General features: G+C 37.4%; 1 protein-coding gene across 6 annotated transcripts in view; it reads right to left on the minus strand.

Moving 5' to 3' along the window:
- Window positions 1-17,679, minus strand: part of LANCL2 (LanC like glutathione S-transferase 2) — a 65,051-nt gene that overhangs the window by 29,428 nt on the left and 17,944 nt on the right. For 5 of the 6 annotated variants that reach the window (XR_003436608.1, XM_027124102.1, XM_027124101.1 and 2 more), the window contains exons 2-4: window positions 17,417-17,534; window positions 1,506-1,713; window positions 481-628 (exon numbers count right to left, since the gene is read on the minus strand). Coding sequence is in view for 5 of the 6 variants with exons in the window: in XM_027124102.1 (XP_026979903.1) it covers window positions 481-628; window positions 1,506-1,713; window positions 17,417-17,534 (474 nt within the window). In the remaining variant the exon portion in view is untranslated. The remainder of the gene's footprint in view (window positions 1-480; window positions 629-1,505; window positions 1,714-17,416; window positions 17,535-17,679) is intronic. The other variant, XM_027124100.1, reaches the window with a different exon arrangement.

Below are 17,679 nucleotides of genomic sequence, written 5' to 3' on the forward strand. Positions count from 1 at the left end.
GTTCTGGAAGTGGGATGGGAGCAGAAGTGAGGTGGGCAACTTCTAGTTCTCAGGCTTAAAAAGGAAGCTGCTCATCTCCCACTTCCTCACCGCCCCCTGGGCTGGGGGTGCCCAGCGAGCTGTGGTCGTGCACATAAGGGCACGGTCCTAGGATAAGGCAGAACAAGACAGAAGCTGGTGCCTAGCCATATTCGCCTGGTTTGCCTACCAGTTCTGATACCTCCTGAAAGAGAAATAAACATTCTATCTTCCTGACGCTGCTGTTTGATTCTAGTAAAGACAGCTAAATTAATACAGACCTAAAGTTTTTTTAAAAACATCCCTGGAAGAGAAAAAAGGAGCAATTTATTAATTTTATGAGTGGCCTTGGGAAGTTACTCCTACCTAGAAGCAGAGTCCAGCCACTACTGCAAGTTTCTGCTAGCAGACAGGCTGCGTGGCAGATAGGAGAGGACGCCCCGGGGCGGGACCCCACAGTACCTCTTTGACAGCTGACCCACACACGGCGCCCGGCCCCATCTCCGTGCTCACGTAGAGTAAGGCGTACAGATAGCCTGCCCGGCCCTGAAGCAGCTCGTCGGGAAGGTCTGAATCTCGGCAGACGATGGCTCTCTGGAGCTGCAAAAGTCTACCCAACAAGAAACATCCTGCTTTCCCAGAGAGAGAATGTCTAACATACCTCTTCCTGAAACTGCAAGGAACCCTGTCACTTTAGGAACCATCTGCTACTATTTTTAATTTAAAACTAATTTTTAAAAATACCAAAAAAGAGGGAAAACAACGAAAACTTCCCCACTACAAAACCAAACAAAAACTTCTCTCTCAGATATCATCAACACGAATGATAAAACACCTTGCTGTTCAAAAGTTCTACATTTATATCTAAAATGTATAGGATATATGCATATAAGAGAAGATACTCTAAACCATATACGAGAAGATACTCAATTTTGTAATCCAGAATTACAAGACAGTGATTTCAAATTTTAACAAAAATGTTACTAAAATGTAGCCAATGCTTGAAAATTAGCTTGAGTCACCCCATCTTTAACAAACATTAACCGACCAGCACCTGCCAGACACTCCACCAGACCATGGCCGTGAGCTCTGATTTCTGCTGCTTCAAAAGAGAATATAAACCAAAAGGTACCATAAAAGCTTACATTCTCTAATTGTTTCCTAACAATTGAACCTAAAACAACTGAGTTACTATAGAGAATCTAAGGCATATAAGGTAATTTTCATGCATTGAAGGCAACCAAAAATTATTTAGGAAAGAACATGTTTATTCCTCCCTCAAATTAAGGCAAACGCATGCTTGGATAGAAAGGTAGCATACAATCCCACCATTACGCTCAAGATTAAACTACAAACTCTTCGCTTATTGGAGAGAACTGTCTGCAAGAGCAGGTGAATTAAAAGATAAATTCTTTTTCGTTTTTTGAGTTTCTTTCTACATCAAGACTGAGAATTTGGAGAAAATACTTCCAGTTGTAAAAACTCACTTTGTGATGCATTCCTGGGACTCGTAATCACTTCTGAGTTTATGATATACCACAGCTCCGACGGCCAAGGGCCCAGCATCTCCACAGAGGAAAGTGACCCTCCGGCCATTCAGATTCCGAAGTGTTCTCTTTACGTAATCCAGGGATCTGAGCAGATAGGTCTGGTCACATGTGACCCGATACAACTGCAGGTACAAAAGGGCTATGCCTGGAATAATCACCACCACCCCCCCGCAAAAGAAAAGCATTATTGTCTTTCCTTTTTACTGTCAGGACATTATTTCATGATTACGTGAAAAACCTACATAAAGCCTACGTTTCTGAAGGAGTAACTTCAAACAAATTACATATGATATGTTTCTTAAAAATGGGGGAAAAAAAGAACCCAGTGTAGAAAAAATTGCAGACAAGTTAAAATGTTGCTAACTGTTCTGACACAATGATTCACTACCTCCTAGATAAGGGAAATACAAGACTTCCCACTCATTCCCCTTTAATTTTCATTCGTTTCCAGGTTGTACTTATTCTCCTTTGTATTATAAGCTAATCTGGATCCTTTTCTTCTTACTTCTCATATAATAATGTCCTCCTATCTTATGCCAAATTACATGATTGCTTTTCTGAGTTTTATACCATCTTCTTTCTAATTTATCTATTTCTCACAATTTTTCAATTTTCTTTAGTGACCAACCAACCAGTGAGTCAACTCACCGTTTACAGAACAGCTACATGATGCAGAGTAAGGTAGTGAATTCAGAAGACATAGCTTATCACCTACCCAAACTTCCTATTTTAGATTAAAGAACAGATCTGGTTACTCAAGGGAAACAGAGAGGGGTCTTTTTCCGAAAATCTATGGAGGATGACCTATATGACTTCTAAAAGGAGCATGCCATTATTCCTGGGCTCAAGAAGTCAATGTGACAGATAAGTAATAAAGGAATCTGTATAAATATATACCTAATAAAGTATACTGTAGGAAAAAATACTTAAAGAAATGATATGATGGTGAAAAGGCAAAAAAATCTATTAATGTTTGAACTGAGGTTCGCTAATATTCTGTTCTTTGTCTGATATCCTACTCTCACTTTTAATATTTTTCATTTTGCTTTTCAAATTTCTCTAAACAGGTAGCTTCTTCTTTCATTCTCCTATTCAGGGTATCCTACTTGCCTTTCGAATTAATTCTTAACACCTACATATATTTTTTGAGAAGTCCTTCTTTTGTCATTATCCATTTTTTCTTTTAAAGACATTAAGTCAAAATGTATTTGTAAGCCCTGAAAAAAATCCCTCCATATGAATTGCTTATGACCTCCTTGAGTGTCTTCTGCATTCAAAAACTTGAAATGATAAACATATAGAAAACAAGTTCGCAGTTAAATACCTACAAATTTCAAACATAATAATCACTATAAAAGGTTTACAAGTACTTCATGATTGACTCAGAAACCCCTAAAAATAGGATGATGATCTGGTCAACCTGTGAACCTAAAAACCTATGGTTGTATACATTCAAAGCTTAAGTATTTTAAAGTAAATGATGATGGGTAAAGTATCAAAAAAAAAAAAGTCATCATGACATTCTGCCCCTGAATACTTCAGTATGAAAATCTAAAATATATGAACCTTTTCTTACAAGCCAAAAGAGCACCATAACTATCAAAATTAATACTTAGTGAGACTGAGCTGTGTTTTGTTTTTTTTTTTTGTAGATCTTTATATCAGTTTTGGTACCAGTATTAACCTTGCTTCATAAAACAATGGGACGTATTCCTTATTTTCCTATTCTCTGAAACACTGTAAGAGGAGCACTGAGATTTCCTGTTCTTTAAAAAAAAAATTGTCTCTTTTTATTAGTTTATTGTTTCTTTTTCCCGTTTTATTGAGGTATAATTGACAAATAAAACTGTATATATTAAAGTGTACAACAGGATGATTTGACATACAATGCGGAAATATTACCACAATCAGGTTAACACATCCATCATCACACACAGTTATCATTGTGTGTGTGTGTGCGTGTGTGTGTGTGTGTGTGTGTGTGTGTATGAGAATGCTTCAAATCTACTCTCTTAGCAGATAACAAGTATACAATACACTGTGTGTATGTATAAAAATGCTTAAAATCTACTCTCTTAGCAGATTACAAGTATACAAATTACAAGTATACAATATAGTCCCAGGTTGTACATTAGATCTATAGAACTGGTATATCTTATAAGTGAAGGCTTATGCCCTTTGACCACCATTTCCCCATTTCCCCTACTACACAACCCCTGGTAATCACCATTATATTGTTTCCATGAGTTTGACATTTTGTTTGTTTGTTTTAGAATTAATATGTATGTGAGATCATACAGTTTGTGCCCTTCTCTGTCAGGCTTTTCACTTAGCATAATACCCCCTAGGACCATCCATATTGTCAAAAATGACAGGATTTCACTTTTTCTTGTGGCTGAACATTCCATTCATAGACAGCATAACATTCCATTAGATATAGTTAGAGAGATGGATCAATCGATCACAACTTCTTTATCCATTCAAGGATGGATGGATATTAGTTGTTCCCATATCTTGGCTATTGTTAATAATGCTGCTATAAACATGGGGGTGCAGATGTCTCTCTGAGATACTGACTTCCCCAGAAGTGAGACTGCTGGATCATATGGTTCTATTTTTAGTTTTTTGAGGAACCTCCATACTGTTTTCCATAGTGGCTGCACCAATTTATGTTCCCACCATATACTAGGGTCCCCTCTTCTCCACACCCTCACCAACACTTGTTCTCTCTTGTCTTTTTGACAAAAGCCTTCCTAATAGGTGTGACGTGATATCTGCAGTTTTTGATTTGCACTTTGCTGATAACTAGTGACGTTGAACACTTTTTCATATATGTGCCAGCCATATGTATGTCTTCTTTGGAAAAATGTCCACTCAGGTCCTTTGCCCATATTTTAATTGATTATTTATTTTTTGCTATTGAGTTATATAAGTTCCCAATATACTCTGGATACTAACCTCTTAGCAGACATATGGCTTGCAAATATTTTCTCCTGTTCTATAAAGCTGCCTTTTCATTTCAACTGTTTCCCTTGCAGTGCAGGAACTTTTTAGCTTGACCTACTCCCGCTTGCTTATTTTTTTATTTTATTGCCTGTGCTGTTGGTGTCATATCCAAAAAGTCATTGCGAAGACCCAAGGAGCTTTTCCTTTGTTTTCTTCTAGGAGTTTCACGGTTTCAGGCCTTACATATTTAAGTCTTTAATCCATTTTGAGTTAATTTTTGAGAGCGGTAATAAGACAGGGATCCAGTTTGATTCTTTTGCACGTGGCAATCCAGTTTTCAGCATTTATTGAAGAGGCAATTTTCCCCACTGTGTGTTCTCGGTTTCTTTGTCAAGAATTAATGAACCATTTATGTATGGATTTCCTCCTGGGCTCTCTATTCTGTTCCATTGGTCTCTGTGTCTGTTTTTATGCCAGTGACATATTGCTTTGATTACTATACCTTTATAATATACTTTAAAATCAGGAAGTGTAATGCCACCAGCTTTATTCTTCTTTCTCAAGATTGCTTTGGCTATTCTCGGTCTTTTGTAATTCTATATGAATTGTAGGACTGATTTCAATTCCTTTGAAAAATACCATTAGAATTTTGATAAAGACTGTATTAAATCTATAGATCACTTTGGGTAGTATGGATATCTTAACAACATTAATGCTTCCAATCCATGAACAGAGAATATTTTTCCATTTATTTGCAGCTGCTTCAATTCCTTTCATCAATGTCTTATAATTTTCAGTATACAGGTCTTTTACCTCTTTGATTAAATTTATTCCTAAGTATTGTTCTTTCAGGCTATTGTAAACAGAATTGTTTTCTTAGTTTCTTTCTTCAATAGTTTGTTGTTAATGTACAGAAGAAACTGATTTTTGTATATTGATTTTATATACTGCAACTCTGCTGAATTGATTAGTTCTAACAAATTTTTTCGGTGGATCTTCAGGGTTCTTTACATATAAGATTATGTCATCTGCAAGCAGAAGCAACTTTACTTCTTCTGATTCGGATGCCTTTTATTTATTTATTTATTTTTGGGCAGGCCTTAATTGCTCCCCCCTAGAATTTTCAGTACTATGTTAAATGGAAGTGGCAAGATTGAGTGTCCTTGTCTTGTTCTAGATCTTAGAGGAAACGCTGAGTATTGTTAGCTGAGTACGAGTATCCTTGAGTATGACGATAGCTGTGGGCTTATCATATATTGCTTTTGTGATGTTGAGGTACATTCTTTCTGTACCAAATTTGAGAGTTTTTATTATGAAAGTATGTTGAGTATTATCAAATGCTTTTTCTGCATCTACTGAGATGATCGTGATTTTTATCCTCCATTCTGTAAATGTTGTGTATCATATTTATTGACTTGTGTATGCTGAAACATCCTAGCATCCCTGGGATAAAACCCATTGATCATGCATATTCTTTTAATGTGCTCTTGAATTGTGTTTGCTAGTATTTTGTTGAGGATTTCTGTATCTGTGGTTTATCAGAGATACTGACCTTTAGTTTTCTTCTTTCCTTCAGCTTTTTTGGAACAGTGTGAGAGGGACTGGTATTAATTCTTTAAATGTCTGACAGAATTCACCAGTAAAATCATCAGGTCCTAGGCTTTTGTTGGGAGGTTTTTGATTACTGATTCCATCTCTTTACTCATTATTGGTCTGTTTAGATTTTCTGTTTCTTTATGATTCGGTTTTGGTAGGCTGTATGTTTCTAGGAGCTGATCCATTTCTTCTGGGTTATCCAATTTGCTGGCTTATAATTGTTCATTGTAGTGTTTTATGATCCTTCCTATTTCTGTGGTATCAAGTATAATGTCTTCTCTTTTACTTCAGATTTTATTTACTTGGATCTTCTCTTTTGTTTTCTCAGCTAGGCTTGGTAAATTGCCTATTTTGTTTATTTACTGAAAACCCAACTCTTAGTTTCACTGATCTTTTCCACTGCTTTCTGGTTTCTATTTCACTTATGTCTGCTCTGATCTTTCTTATCTCCTTTCTGCTATCTTTGGGTTTAGTTTGTTCTTGTTTTTCTAGTTCCCTGAGGTGTAAAGTTAGGTTCTTTATTTGAGACCTTTCTTTTCTCTTAATGTAGTTGCTTACTGCAAGGTACTTCCCTCTTAGAACTACTTCTGCTACATCCTATTAAGTTTTAATATGTTGTGCTCTCATCTTCATTTGTTTCAAGATATTTTTTGCTATTCCTTTGATTATTCTTTGACCCACTGGTTGTTCTGGAGCTTTCTGTTTTAATATCCACATAGTTATGAATTTTCCAGTTTTTCTACTATTACTGATTTCTAGTTTCTTACCACTGTGGCTGGAAAAGATACCTGATATAACTTCTATCTTCTTAAATTCATTGAGACTTGTTCTGAGTTGTAACACATGATCATCTTGAGGAACGTTCTGTATGCACTTGAGAAGAACGTGTTCTGCTGCTACTGAATGCAATATTCTGTTTATGTCTGTTAGATCCATTTGGTCTAACGCATAGTTCAATTCTAATGTTTCCTATTGATAATGCAGATGACCTGTCCAATGTTGGAAGAGGGATCTTGAAGTCCCCTATTACTGTTGCATTGTTGTATCTTCTCCCCTTCAGAACTGTTAGTATTCGCTATATTTTTAGGTGCATATATATTTACAACAATTATATTCTCTTGATAAACTGACTCCTTTATCATTATATAATGACCTTCTTTGCTTCTTGTTAAAGTTTTTGAAGTTAAAGTCTATTTGTTCTGACATAAGTATACCTACTCCTGCTCTATTTTGGTTTCGAGTTGCATAGAATATAATTTCCCATCTCTTCACTTTCAGCCTATGTTCATAAAGCTGATATGAGTCTCTTGTGCAGCATATAGTTTTTCTTATCCATTTAACCACTCTGTCTTTGATTTGAGAATTTAAGCCATTTAGATTTAAAGTACTTACTGATAATGTAAGGACTTACTAATGCTATCTTATTATTTTTCTGGCTGTTCCATAGTTCCTTTCTTGCTCTCTAGCTGTCTTCCCTTGCAATTTGATGATCTTCTCTATTGGTATGCTTCAATTCCTTTTTTTTTTTCTTTTAACAACTGCTTGTGTATCTACTACAGGTTTTTGCTTTGTAGTTACTATGAGGTTTACATAAAACATCTTACAATGTTCTATTTTAAGCTAGTACAAAAACTCTCCTCCCCTCTCCCAACATCTTATGTTTCTGACATCACAAATTTACATATTTTATGTTGTATACCCAGTAAAAAATTATTATTGTAGCTATAGTTAATTTTAATACTTCTGCTAAAACTTCTGTAGTAAAATTAAGCACTACATGACCATATTACATTACTATAGTATTTGGGTTTGACTACACACTTGCTTATAACAGTATGTTTTATATTTTCATGTTACTAATTAGCATCCTTTTGTTTCAGCTTGAAGAACTCATTTCAACATTTCTTGTGAGGCAGGTTACTTGTGATGAACTCCCTCAGCTTTTGTTTGCTTGTGAAAGTATTTCTCCTTCATTTCTGAAGGACAGCGTGCCAGGTATATAGTATTTTTGGTTGGCATTTTTTTTTAAGTACCTAGAATACATCAACCCACTTTCTCCTCGCCTGTAGTTTCTGCTGAGAACTCTTCTGATAGCTTTCTTGGGGTTCCTTTGTATGTAAGTAGATTTTTGTTTCCTGCTTTGGAAATTCTCTGTCTTTGGTTTTAGACAGTTTTATTATAACGTGTCTCAGTAAAGTCCTCTTTGGGATGAGTCTGTATGGGAAATTATGAACATCATTAACTCTCTCCCCAGATTTGGAAAATTGTCAGCCATTATTTCTTTAAATAAACTTTCTGCCCCTTTCTCCCTGTTTTTCCTTCTGTGGCACCTATAATGCATTAATTGCTTTACTTGATTATGTCCCTGAATTCATGTAGGCTTTCTTTACTTTTATTCATTCTTTTTACTTTTTTCTGCTCTGAATGGTTAATTACAAATGACCTGCCTTCAAGTTCACAGATTGTTTTTCTTGTTGATCCATTCTGCTGCTGCTCTCTACTGCACTTTTCATGTCATTCATTTATATTCTTCAGCTCTACACTTCGTTTTTGGTTCTCTCTCTTAAGCTTGTTTTGTTTATGTATGGTTTTCCTAATTTCATTGATATGTCCCCTGCATTGGAAGGCGGATTCTTAACGAATGGACCACCAGGGAAGTCCTCTAATTTGAATTCTTTATCAGGCACACCATAAACCTCCATTTCTTTGGGGGTGGTTACTGGCAAATTATTTTATTATAAAATTATAAATTATTAGTGCTGTTATATTTCCTTGATCTTTCATTTTCCTTGAAGTCTTGTGATGCTGTCTTAGCATTTGAAGACACAGTCGCCTCCTCCAGTCTTTACTGACAGCCTTCAGGAATGAAATGTCTTCTGTCAGCCTTACTACAGATTCTCAGGCATTCTCAGGCCTTCTCTATGGATATGCCTGCTCCACGCTTTTTGTTCCCTGGTAGGGGAGAATTCTTAAGACTGTATGCCTTCTCCTGATCCCACAAAGCCAGGCTGAGTGCTGCTGGTCTCATCTGCTTCCCTAGGGCAGCGAGGGATGCTCAAGTGTCTATGCCTTCTCCCAGTTCTGCAGGGCTGGGCCAGCTTTCTGCCCATGCTCACTGTCCACTAAGGTTTGCACACACTGCCCTCAAGGGCACACACAGTTATGGGGTGGATCAGTGTGTGGGTGAGGAATGCAGAACGTTGGAGGTAACCATGGGCTAACTGGGGGATCCACTGGTGAGGTGTCCCCAGTGGCTCACAGGCAGGCTTCCTGATGGAGTCCTCAAAGTGGCTAGTGGACCTGCATCCCTTGTTGAATTCTGAGCCCTGGCTGCTATGCTCTTAGCCCTTCCTTGCCCCTTGGTCATGAACATCTCCTCTGTATTCTGAAAGGGATGGGAAAGAAGTGGGTATCCTTTGTAGCTTCCCACATAGCTGGGGAAGCCGGGCACTCATTCACATGTTCTCACTTTCCCCTGTAGGAGAAATCACAGGCTGAATGTGTCTCTTGGCATAAGCTGTGCCACCTTGGGGATGGGGTGACACAGGTGAAGTGAAAATTTTCCTCTTACCCTTTTCAATGTGTCCAATCTCAGTTTTTGTTTTGTGCCCCCCCCCCTTGCCCAATGGTATTGTGTAACTCCTCCACTGGACTCTTGGATCCCAGAAAGGTACTCTCATCTGTGTATAATTATCAAAATCAGTGTTCTTTGGGGAGCAAGACAGTAGAAAACTCCTATTCCACCATTTTACTGTTGTCACTCCTAAGGATTTCCTGTCCTTTAGTAAAGGTTTGGTATAATTTCCCAGTGAAATTTTTGGGTAAATATTTGACAACATTCTCAAATTTTTATTTGGAATTTTGTCTGTTTACATGTCCTATCTCTTCTAGGGTCAGGTTTGGTAGATTGTGTATTCACAGAGAATTATCCATTTCAAGTTACATTGTGAAATAAATTTTTGTAAAGTGAAAAGTAGTCATGTGATTTCTAAAATTTCCTCTATTTATTTATTTATTTGGCTGCATCGGGTCTTAGTTGCAGCATGTGGGATCTTCATTGTGGCATGCGGAAACCTTCGTTGTGGTGTGCGGCCTTCTAAGTTGTGACGCTAGGGCTCTAGAGCACGCGGGCTCTCTACTTGAGGCATGAGGGCTCCAGAGTGTGCAGGCTCAGCAGTCGTTGTGTGTGGACTCTCTAGCTGTGGTGCACGAGCTCTAGAGCACACGGGCTCAGGAGCTGCAGCACGTGGGCTTAGTTACCCTGCAACACGTGGGATCTTAGTTCCCCAACCTGGGATTGAACCTGTGTCCCCTGCATTGGAAGGAGGATTCTTAACCACTGGACCACCAGGGAAGTCCCTAAAATTTCCTCTGTTTTAAGGCTTCCCGATTTCATTTATGTTTTTGTGCCCTTCATCCCCTATCTGCAAACTTCTGTTCCTAATTAATGTCACTATAAAATTATGCCCATTTCCTCAATCATATCTTGGCTAGTCCTCTAATACAGGAATCAGCAATTTTTTTTCCATAAAGGCCAGATAATCATCTTTAGGTTAGGCTTCAAGGACCACATTTAGTCTCTGTTGGGTTTTCTTTTATTTCAAAATTCTTAAGAATGTAAATAAAAATGCTTCTTGGTTCAAGGCCTGTGAACAAACAGGCTGTATCCCAGATTTGGCCCATGAGCCACTGTTTGTCAATTACTACATTAGTAGAGTCCTCTGGAATGCTCTTGATAAAAATATTTCCTAGGTTACTGTTATACTTTTTGTTATATTTCATATGCCTGGAGGGCAGTAACCTAGCTGGATTTAACATCTTATCTTCATATTTTCATTCCCTGAATACCTTGTAGGATGCCAGTTAACTTCTTTTTCAAAAAATATTTATTTATTTATTTGGCTGTGCCGGGTCTTAGCTGCAGCACATGGGATCTTAGCTGCGGCACGCAGGATCTAGTTCCCTGACCAGGGATCGAACCCAGGCCCCCTGTATTGGGAGCGTGGATACTTAACCACTGGACCACCAGGGAAGCCCCTGCTGGTGAACTTCTGAATGTGGCCACTTAGAGGTTTGATACCAACGTGATTTTCTCCCTGTTGATATTTCTGTCATATACCTCCTCCTCAACTACTGACATCCCACACCACAGTGGTACATTTATTACAATTGATGCATTGACACTGACACACCATTTTCACCAAAAGCCCACAGTTTTTATTACGGTACATGCGTGGTGCTGTACATTCTGTGGGTCTGGACAAATGTATAATGAGATGTATCCACTACTGTACAATGATCCAGAGCAGTTTCACTGTCCTGAATATCCTCTGTGCTCTACCTATTCATCTGTCCTTCACCCTCTAGCTCACTGAAAACACTAACCATTTTTATTGTCTTCACAGTTATACATTCTCCAGAATATCATATAGTTGGAATCACACAGCATGTAGCCTTTACAGAATGTCTTCTTTCAATTAGAAATATACAATTTAAAATTTTAATTAATTAATTTTTTGGCTGCATTGGGTCTTCGTTGCTGTGCGTGGGCTTTCTCTAGTTGCCGTGAGCGGAGGCTACTCTTTGTTGCAGTGCGCAGGCTTCTCATTGTGGTAGCTTCTCTTGTTGTGGAGCATGGGTTCTAGGCACGCGGGCTTCAGTAGTTGTGGCACGCAGGCTCAGCAGCTGTGGACCGTGGGCTCTAGTTCCAGGAGATTATTTTTTTGTTGATTCTTTCTGATTTTCTACATAGAACAGCATGTGATCTGCAAAGGTAGTTTTATTTCTTCCTTCCCCATCTATACACCTTTTATTTCCTTTTCTTGTCTCATTACATTAGCTAGGACTTCAAATATGATGCTGAGAACAGTGGTGAGAGGGAACATCCTTATCTTGTTGCTGATCTTAGCAGGAAAGCTCTGAGTGTTTTACCATTAAACACAACGTACTTTTTTTGTGGATGTTCTTAACCAAGTTGAAGATGTTCCCATCTATTCACAGTTTGCTGAGAATTTTTAATCATGAATAGCCACTGGATTTTGTCAAATGCTTTTTCTGCATCTATTTATATGATGTGATTTTTTTCTTGTTTAATCCCACTCCACTTTCAAATATTACTGTACCACTTCATGCGTAGAGCAAGTATCTTATAATAATAAAATATTCCTAATTCCTTCCTCCTACCTCTTATATCTTGCTGTCATTCATTTTACTTACACGTAACATGTACATATAAACATATATATATGCATACATATAAACATATACTTAAGCATATGTAATTGAACACATTATTGCTTTTATTTTGAACACACATTTTGATCCGTTATATCATCTGAGAATAAGAAAAATAAAAGTTTTTATTTCGCCTTCACTTATTCATACTCTGAAGTTCTTCCCTTTTTTAACATAGATCCAAATATATAACCAATACCATTTTCCTTCTCAGAAGGATTTGGCTTACCATTTCTTGAAAATCAAGTCTAATGGCAACAAATTCCCTTGATTTTTGTTTGAGAAAGCTTTTATTTCTCCTTCACTTTTAAGGATAATTTTGCAGGGTACAAAATTCTAGGATTTTTAATTTTTTTTTAAACTCTCAATACTTTAAGTATTTCACTCCATTCTTATCTTGCTTACATTGTTGCTGAACAGAAGTCTGGTGTAATTCTGATCCTTGCTTTTCTATAATAGGGCAGTTTTTGTGTGTTCTTTCAAGATTTAAAAAAATTTTTTTATTATAATATAGGTGATTCACAACGTTGTGTTAGTTTCAGTTGTACAGCAAAGTGAATCAGTTATACATATATCCACTCTTTTTTAGATTCTTCTCCCATATAGGCCATTACAGAGTATTAAGTAGAGTTCCCTGTGCTATACAATACATCCTTATTAGTTATCTGTTTTATACATAGTAGTGTGTATATGTCAACCCCAATCTCTCAGTTTATCCCTCCCTCCCCCCTTTCCCCTCTGGTAACCATAAATTTGTTTTCTACATCTATGATTCTATTTGTTTTCTAAGTAAGTTCATTTGTACCCGTTCTTTTTAGGTTCCGCATATAAGCAATAAGATATTTGTCTTTCTCTGTCTGAATTACTTCACTGAGTATGACAGTCTCTAGGTCCATCCATGTTGCTGCAAAAGGCATTATTTCATTCATTTTTATGGCTGAGTAATATTCCATCATATATATGTACCACATCCTCTTCATCCATTCCTCTGTCAATGGACACTTAGGTTGCTTCCATGTCCTGGCTATTGTAAATAGTGCTGCAATGAACACTGGGGAGCATGTATCTCTTACAAGATTTTTTATCTTTGGTTTTATGAAGTTTGGATACTATATGCCTAGATGCAGGTTTTTTGTTTTTTTGTTCTTTGTTTTTGGCATTTATCCTCTTTGGTATTCTCTGAGCTTCCTGGACCTGTGGTTTAGTGTATACTAATTTGGAAAAATTCCTGGTCATTATTGCTTCAAATATTGTTTCTGATTCTTTCTGTTTCTTTTCCTTCTGGTATTACCATTTCACAAGTGTTGAACCTTTTGTCATTGTTCCCTAGTTCTTGGATACTGGTTTGGGGGTTTTTTTTTTTCAGCTTTTTTTCAGTTTTAGAAGTTTCTACTGCCATATCCTCAAGCTCAGTGATTCTTTCCCTAGCTGTGTCTCATCTACTAAATGAGCCCATCAAAGGAATTCTTCATTTGTTATAGCTTATTTGATTTCTAGCATTTATGTTCAATTCCTTCTTAGGATTTACATCTCTCTGCTTACATCATCCATGGGTTCTTGCGTGTTGTCTACTTTTTTCATTAAATCCTTAGCACATCAACACAGTATTTAAAAATTCCTGGTTTGATAATTCCAACATTCCCGCCATATCTCATTCTGGTTCTGATGTTTGTTTAGTCTCCTCAAACTGGTTTGTTTTTGCCTTTCAGTATGTCTTGTAATTTTTTTATTGAAAGGTGGACATAATGTACTGGGTAAAAGAAACTGCAACAAATAGTCCTCTAGTAATGGAGTGGTAAGGAGTGGGGCAGTGGAAGCGTTCTATGGTCCTATGACCAGGTCTCAGTGTTTTGATGAACATGTGCCCCTGGACCATGAACTCCACCAGCGCTTCTGTGTCTTCTTCCCCTTAGGTTGGACAGAATGGCTAGAGGGAGCTGGAGTTGGCTACTACCCTTCCTACAGGTAGGTTAGTTTCTGATAAAACTCCAGGAGGCGAGGTCCTGGTAAAACAGTTTCTCCTGAAGGCTGGCCTTGTTAAGAACAGAATGCTCTAGCATATTTCAGAATGGTTCCTTTTCCCCTCCCCCAACCAGAGGCATGAGAGGATTTTTCTCCAATATTCACACTGAGGACCTGGGATAACTCCAAAGTTAACCTCACAAAAGTGTGGGTGCCTCCCTATGATTGGGTCCTCCTAGAGTTTTTTTAACTCTCATATTTGCCCACACTGAGCTTCTAGCAATTAATCAATTATAGTTTTGGCTCCTGTGGAGATCTCTCCTTGTAGGTCTCTGCTCCAGTAAATTGTGATTTTCTGAATCTCCCTGTCTATTGTTGTTTTTGGTGCAGCCGTTTCATGCAACCCCACTTCTCTGACGGGTCTTAGAAAAGTTATTGATTTTTCAGTTAGTTCAGCTTTTAACTTTTTAGGACAAAGTGGTGACTTCTAAACTCCTTACACATCAGACCAGAAACTGCAAGTTTTTCTCCAGTTTGATTTTTTTCCTTTTATGGTATTGCTGTGTTTTCTGCGGTGCCAGTTCTTTCTTCAACTCCTTGCAATTTGGTCCTCATTTCTGAAGTGGTTTTGCCTTTTCCTTTAGTTTCTTTTCTTAGTTCTGTCAATTCTTATTTCACATCACCTTTCTGTCTTGCCATCTCTTCTCTGAGTTACTTTATTTCTGCATTGTGACTATACTGCATAATTAACTTACAAAATTAATGTTGAAAGTACTGCCCTTTTTTCTCCATCTTGTAGTAGAATTTTCCTGGTGTGTTTTCTTCTGCTGACAAACTCTGATTTTCTTTTTCCTAATATTATGTAAATAATTGTAGATTTTTTTTTCTTAAATTCAAAACAGATAGATTTTTCTGGATCAACTATTAACAGGAAGAGGAAAATGGTTAGGGTAGTTGTAATCTGAAAGGCATCCTCTTCTTAGTAAGTGATGAACAGTTTAGTTAATAAATGATGACTTTTGGTAGCCAGATTTCCTCTGAGTCTCATATTCTTTCTTGTTTGAGGAGGGCCCCTATCATTGCTGTTTCTCTCCTTACCTACACCATTAGCCAGTGCCACCAGGAATGCAGCTTCTGCTTTGTAAGTTAATCCCCTCTTTTTCAGAAAAGGCTTTTATAGAAAGTCTAAAATAAAACCTGTTCCCTGTATACCCTAAACACCTTTTTTCTCTGCTTTGTCCAGCACTACTTGCCCACTTTGCACTTAGATACGCCCTCAAAAGATCCCCCTCAGGGTGTGCCTCGCTCCTTCTGGGAATAACTACTCGTTAACTGGGAAAGCGGGGAATGGTGGGACAGATTTTGCCAGCCCCGGATCCTTTGTCTTTCTTCACCGGCTCTGCCACTGTGACTTTCCATAGTTATTCTGGATGCTATTTGTTTTTCACCCCTTATTATTTGTGTATATTCTCATTCTCACTTTTTGCTAAAGGGATAAATTTGGGGTGCTTCATTTATTCTTATATTGTACAGTTTAAGGAGAAAAGACAGGGAGGTAGGGGTGTAAGTGGATTCCACACAGTTACATGAACCCCAAAGTCCTAAATATTATTTGAAATCATTCAAATCAAATACTTCCATGATGACTCTCTCAGTGATTCCAAAAAATGACAACAACCGGGGATTTTTAAGAAACAGTGATTCTTAGAATCCTCCCCCCAGAGTTCCTGATATAACTGTCCTGGGGTGGAGGCTGACAGTCTTTGTTTATTATAAAGCTCTCTGGATAATTCTGATGCACAGCCAATTTGGGACCTAACAATCATGGAGTTAAAACCCCTTTTCAACAAGAAGAAATGCTTTAAGTAAAAGACTTTATAGGGGGAAAACTGTGCTACTAATAACTGTTTTTTCTTTCAAGATAACCTTATTCTCTGTATTTTACTTCAAGTTAGCCAAAACTATTTACTTTTACATTTAGGGGACTTCCCTGGTGGTCTGGTGGCTAAGACTCTGCGCTCCCAATGCAGGGAATCCGGGTTCGACCCCTGGTCAGGGAACTAGATCCCACATGCCACAACTAAGAGTTCACATGCTGCAACTAAAGATCCCGCATGCTGCAACAAAGATCCCGCGTGCTGCAACTAAGACCCAACACAGCCAAATAAATAAATATTTTTTAAAAATTACATTTAGGATAAGTTTCTTTGGCTCTGTAAGAGAACTAGCTCCTTGTCTGTTTGGGTATAAAAGTTTGAAAAAGTCAATTCTAATGTCACTATATACTACTGTATTGATAACAGGCAAATAATAAATAAAGCATTGCATAAATGAGTACAAATATAAACACAAATAATAAAAAAGATCAGGGCCATCAAGTTTGAGCGTGCACTGCAAAGACAAGTGCCAGCTCTTGGTGACTCCAACATGTACACTTGTGCCCATACTGTTCACTGACTAAACTATAAAAACTTAGCAAGAAAAGGCTATAACGATAGCAATGCTCATACTGCAGTCTAATCCCTCGGAACAAGGTCTGTCTCATTTCTTTTATATTCCCTAAATAGCTATGACAATATTATGGCTACATGGTAAAATAATAAAAGAATGTAGATTAGTTAAGGCATATTCATTTTGAAATTAAGTTTTTTGATGTGAAATGTATTACTGGTTGCTTGTTTAATTATTATTATCAGAATCAAAATCTTTATGTGTACAAATGATGTAAATGAGTACAAAAAGTAGGTTAAATCGTTCATACGTATCGGGCCAGAGAAATCACACAAATATATCTTGTTGCAAAGATCAAAGACCCAAAAGCAAACAAAAAAAAGCTGATCTTAACACATTTTCAAAAACAGCCATAAATTAGGTCAGATAATTAATGTTACAAAAATATGACATACAAACTCATATGCCATTCAAGCTTCAGGCAGAAAGAATTTCTTTAGAAATAAAATTACGAAGCATCTCATCAATGAAGATAGCTCAAGACTTCTTTTAAAAGGTATAAACCTTTGACTTTTAAAAGAAGAAGAATTCAGATCCAAGGCTTACATATCATAATCCAAAAATAAAACATATCAATTACTTACATCCCAGAGGCTTACCTGTCCAACCAGTATACGCAGAGCAATCATGTGGGTCCGCTGTCTTCAGCCCTTCTTCCATTTGCTGGAGAAGGTCTTTGATTTTGGTCTGGATCCGCCTTGTGAAATTATTAATAATCTGAGAACCAAAAGAAGACATAAAATTAAATTGCACAAGAATAGGACAGTGTTGTAGTAACTAACAGCCTAAGTTGTAAAAACAGACAGAAATTATACTACCTGGCTCATTTCAATGTTTCATTGGTTGGAGGGAGTCTACCTTG

This window comes from Aethalodelphis obliquidens, unplaced genomic scaffold, assembly GCF_003676395.1.
Source record: "Aethalodelphis obliquidens isolate GAN/ISIS:26980383/991018 unplaced genomic scaffold, ASM367639v1 scaffold27, whole genome shotgun sequence".
Lineage (NCBI taxonomy): Eukaryota > Metazoa > Chordata > Mammalia > Artiodactyla > Delphinidae > Aethalodelphis > Aethalodelphis obliquidens.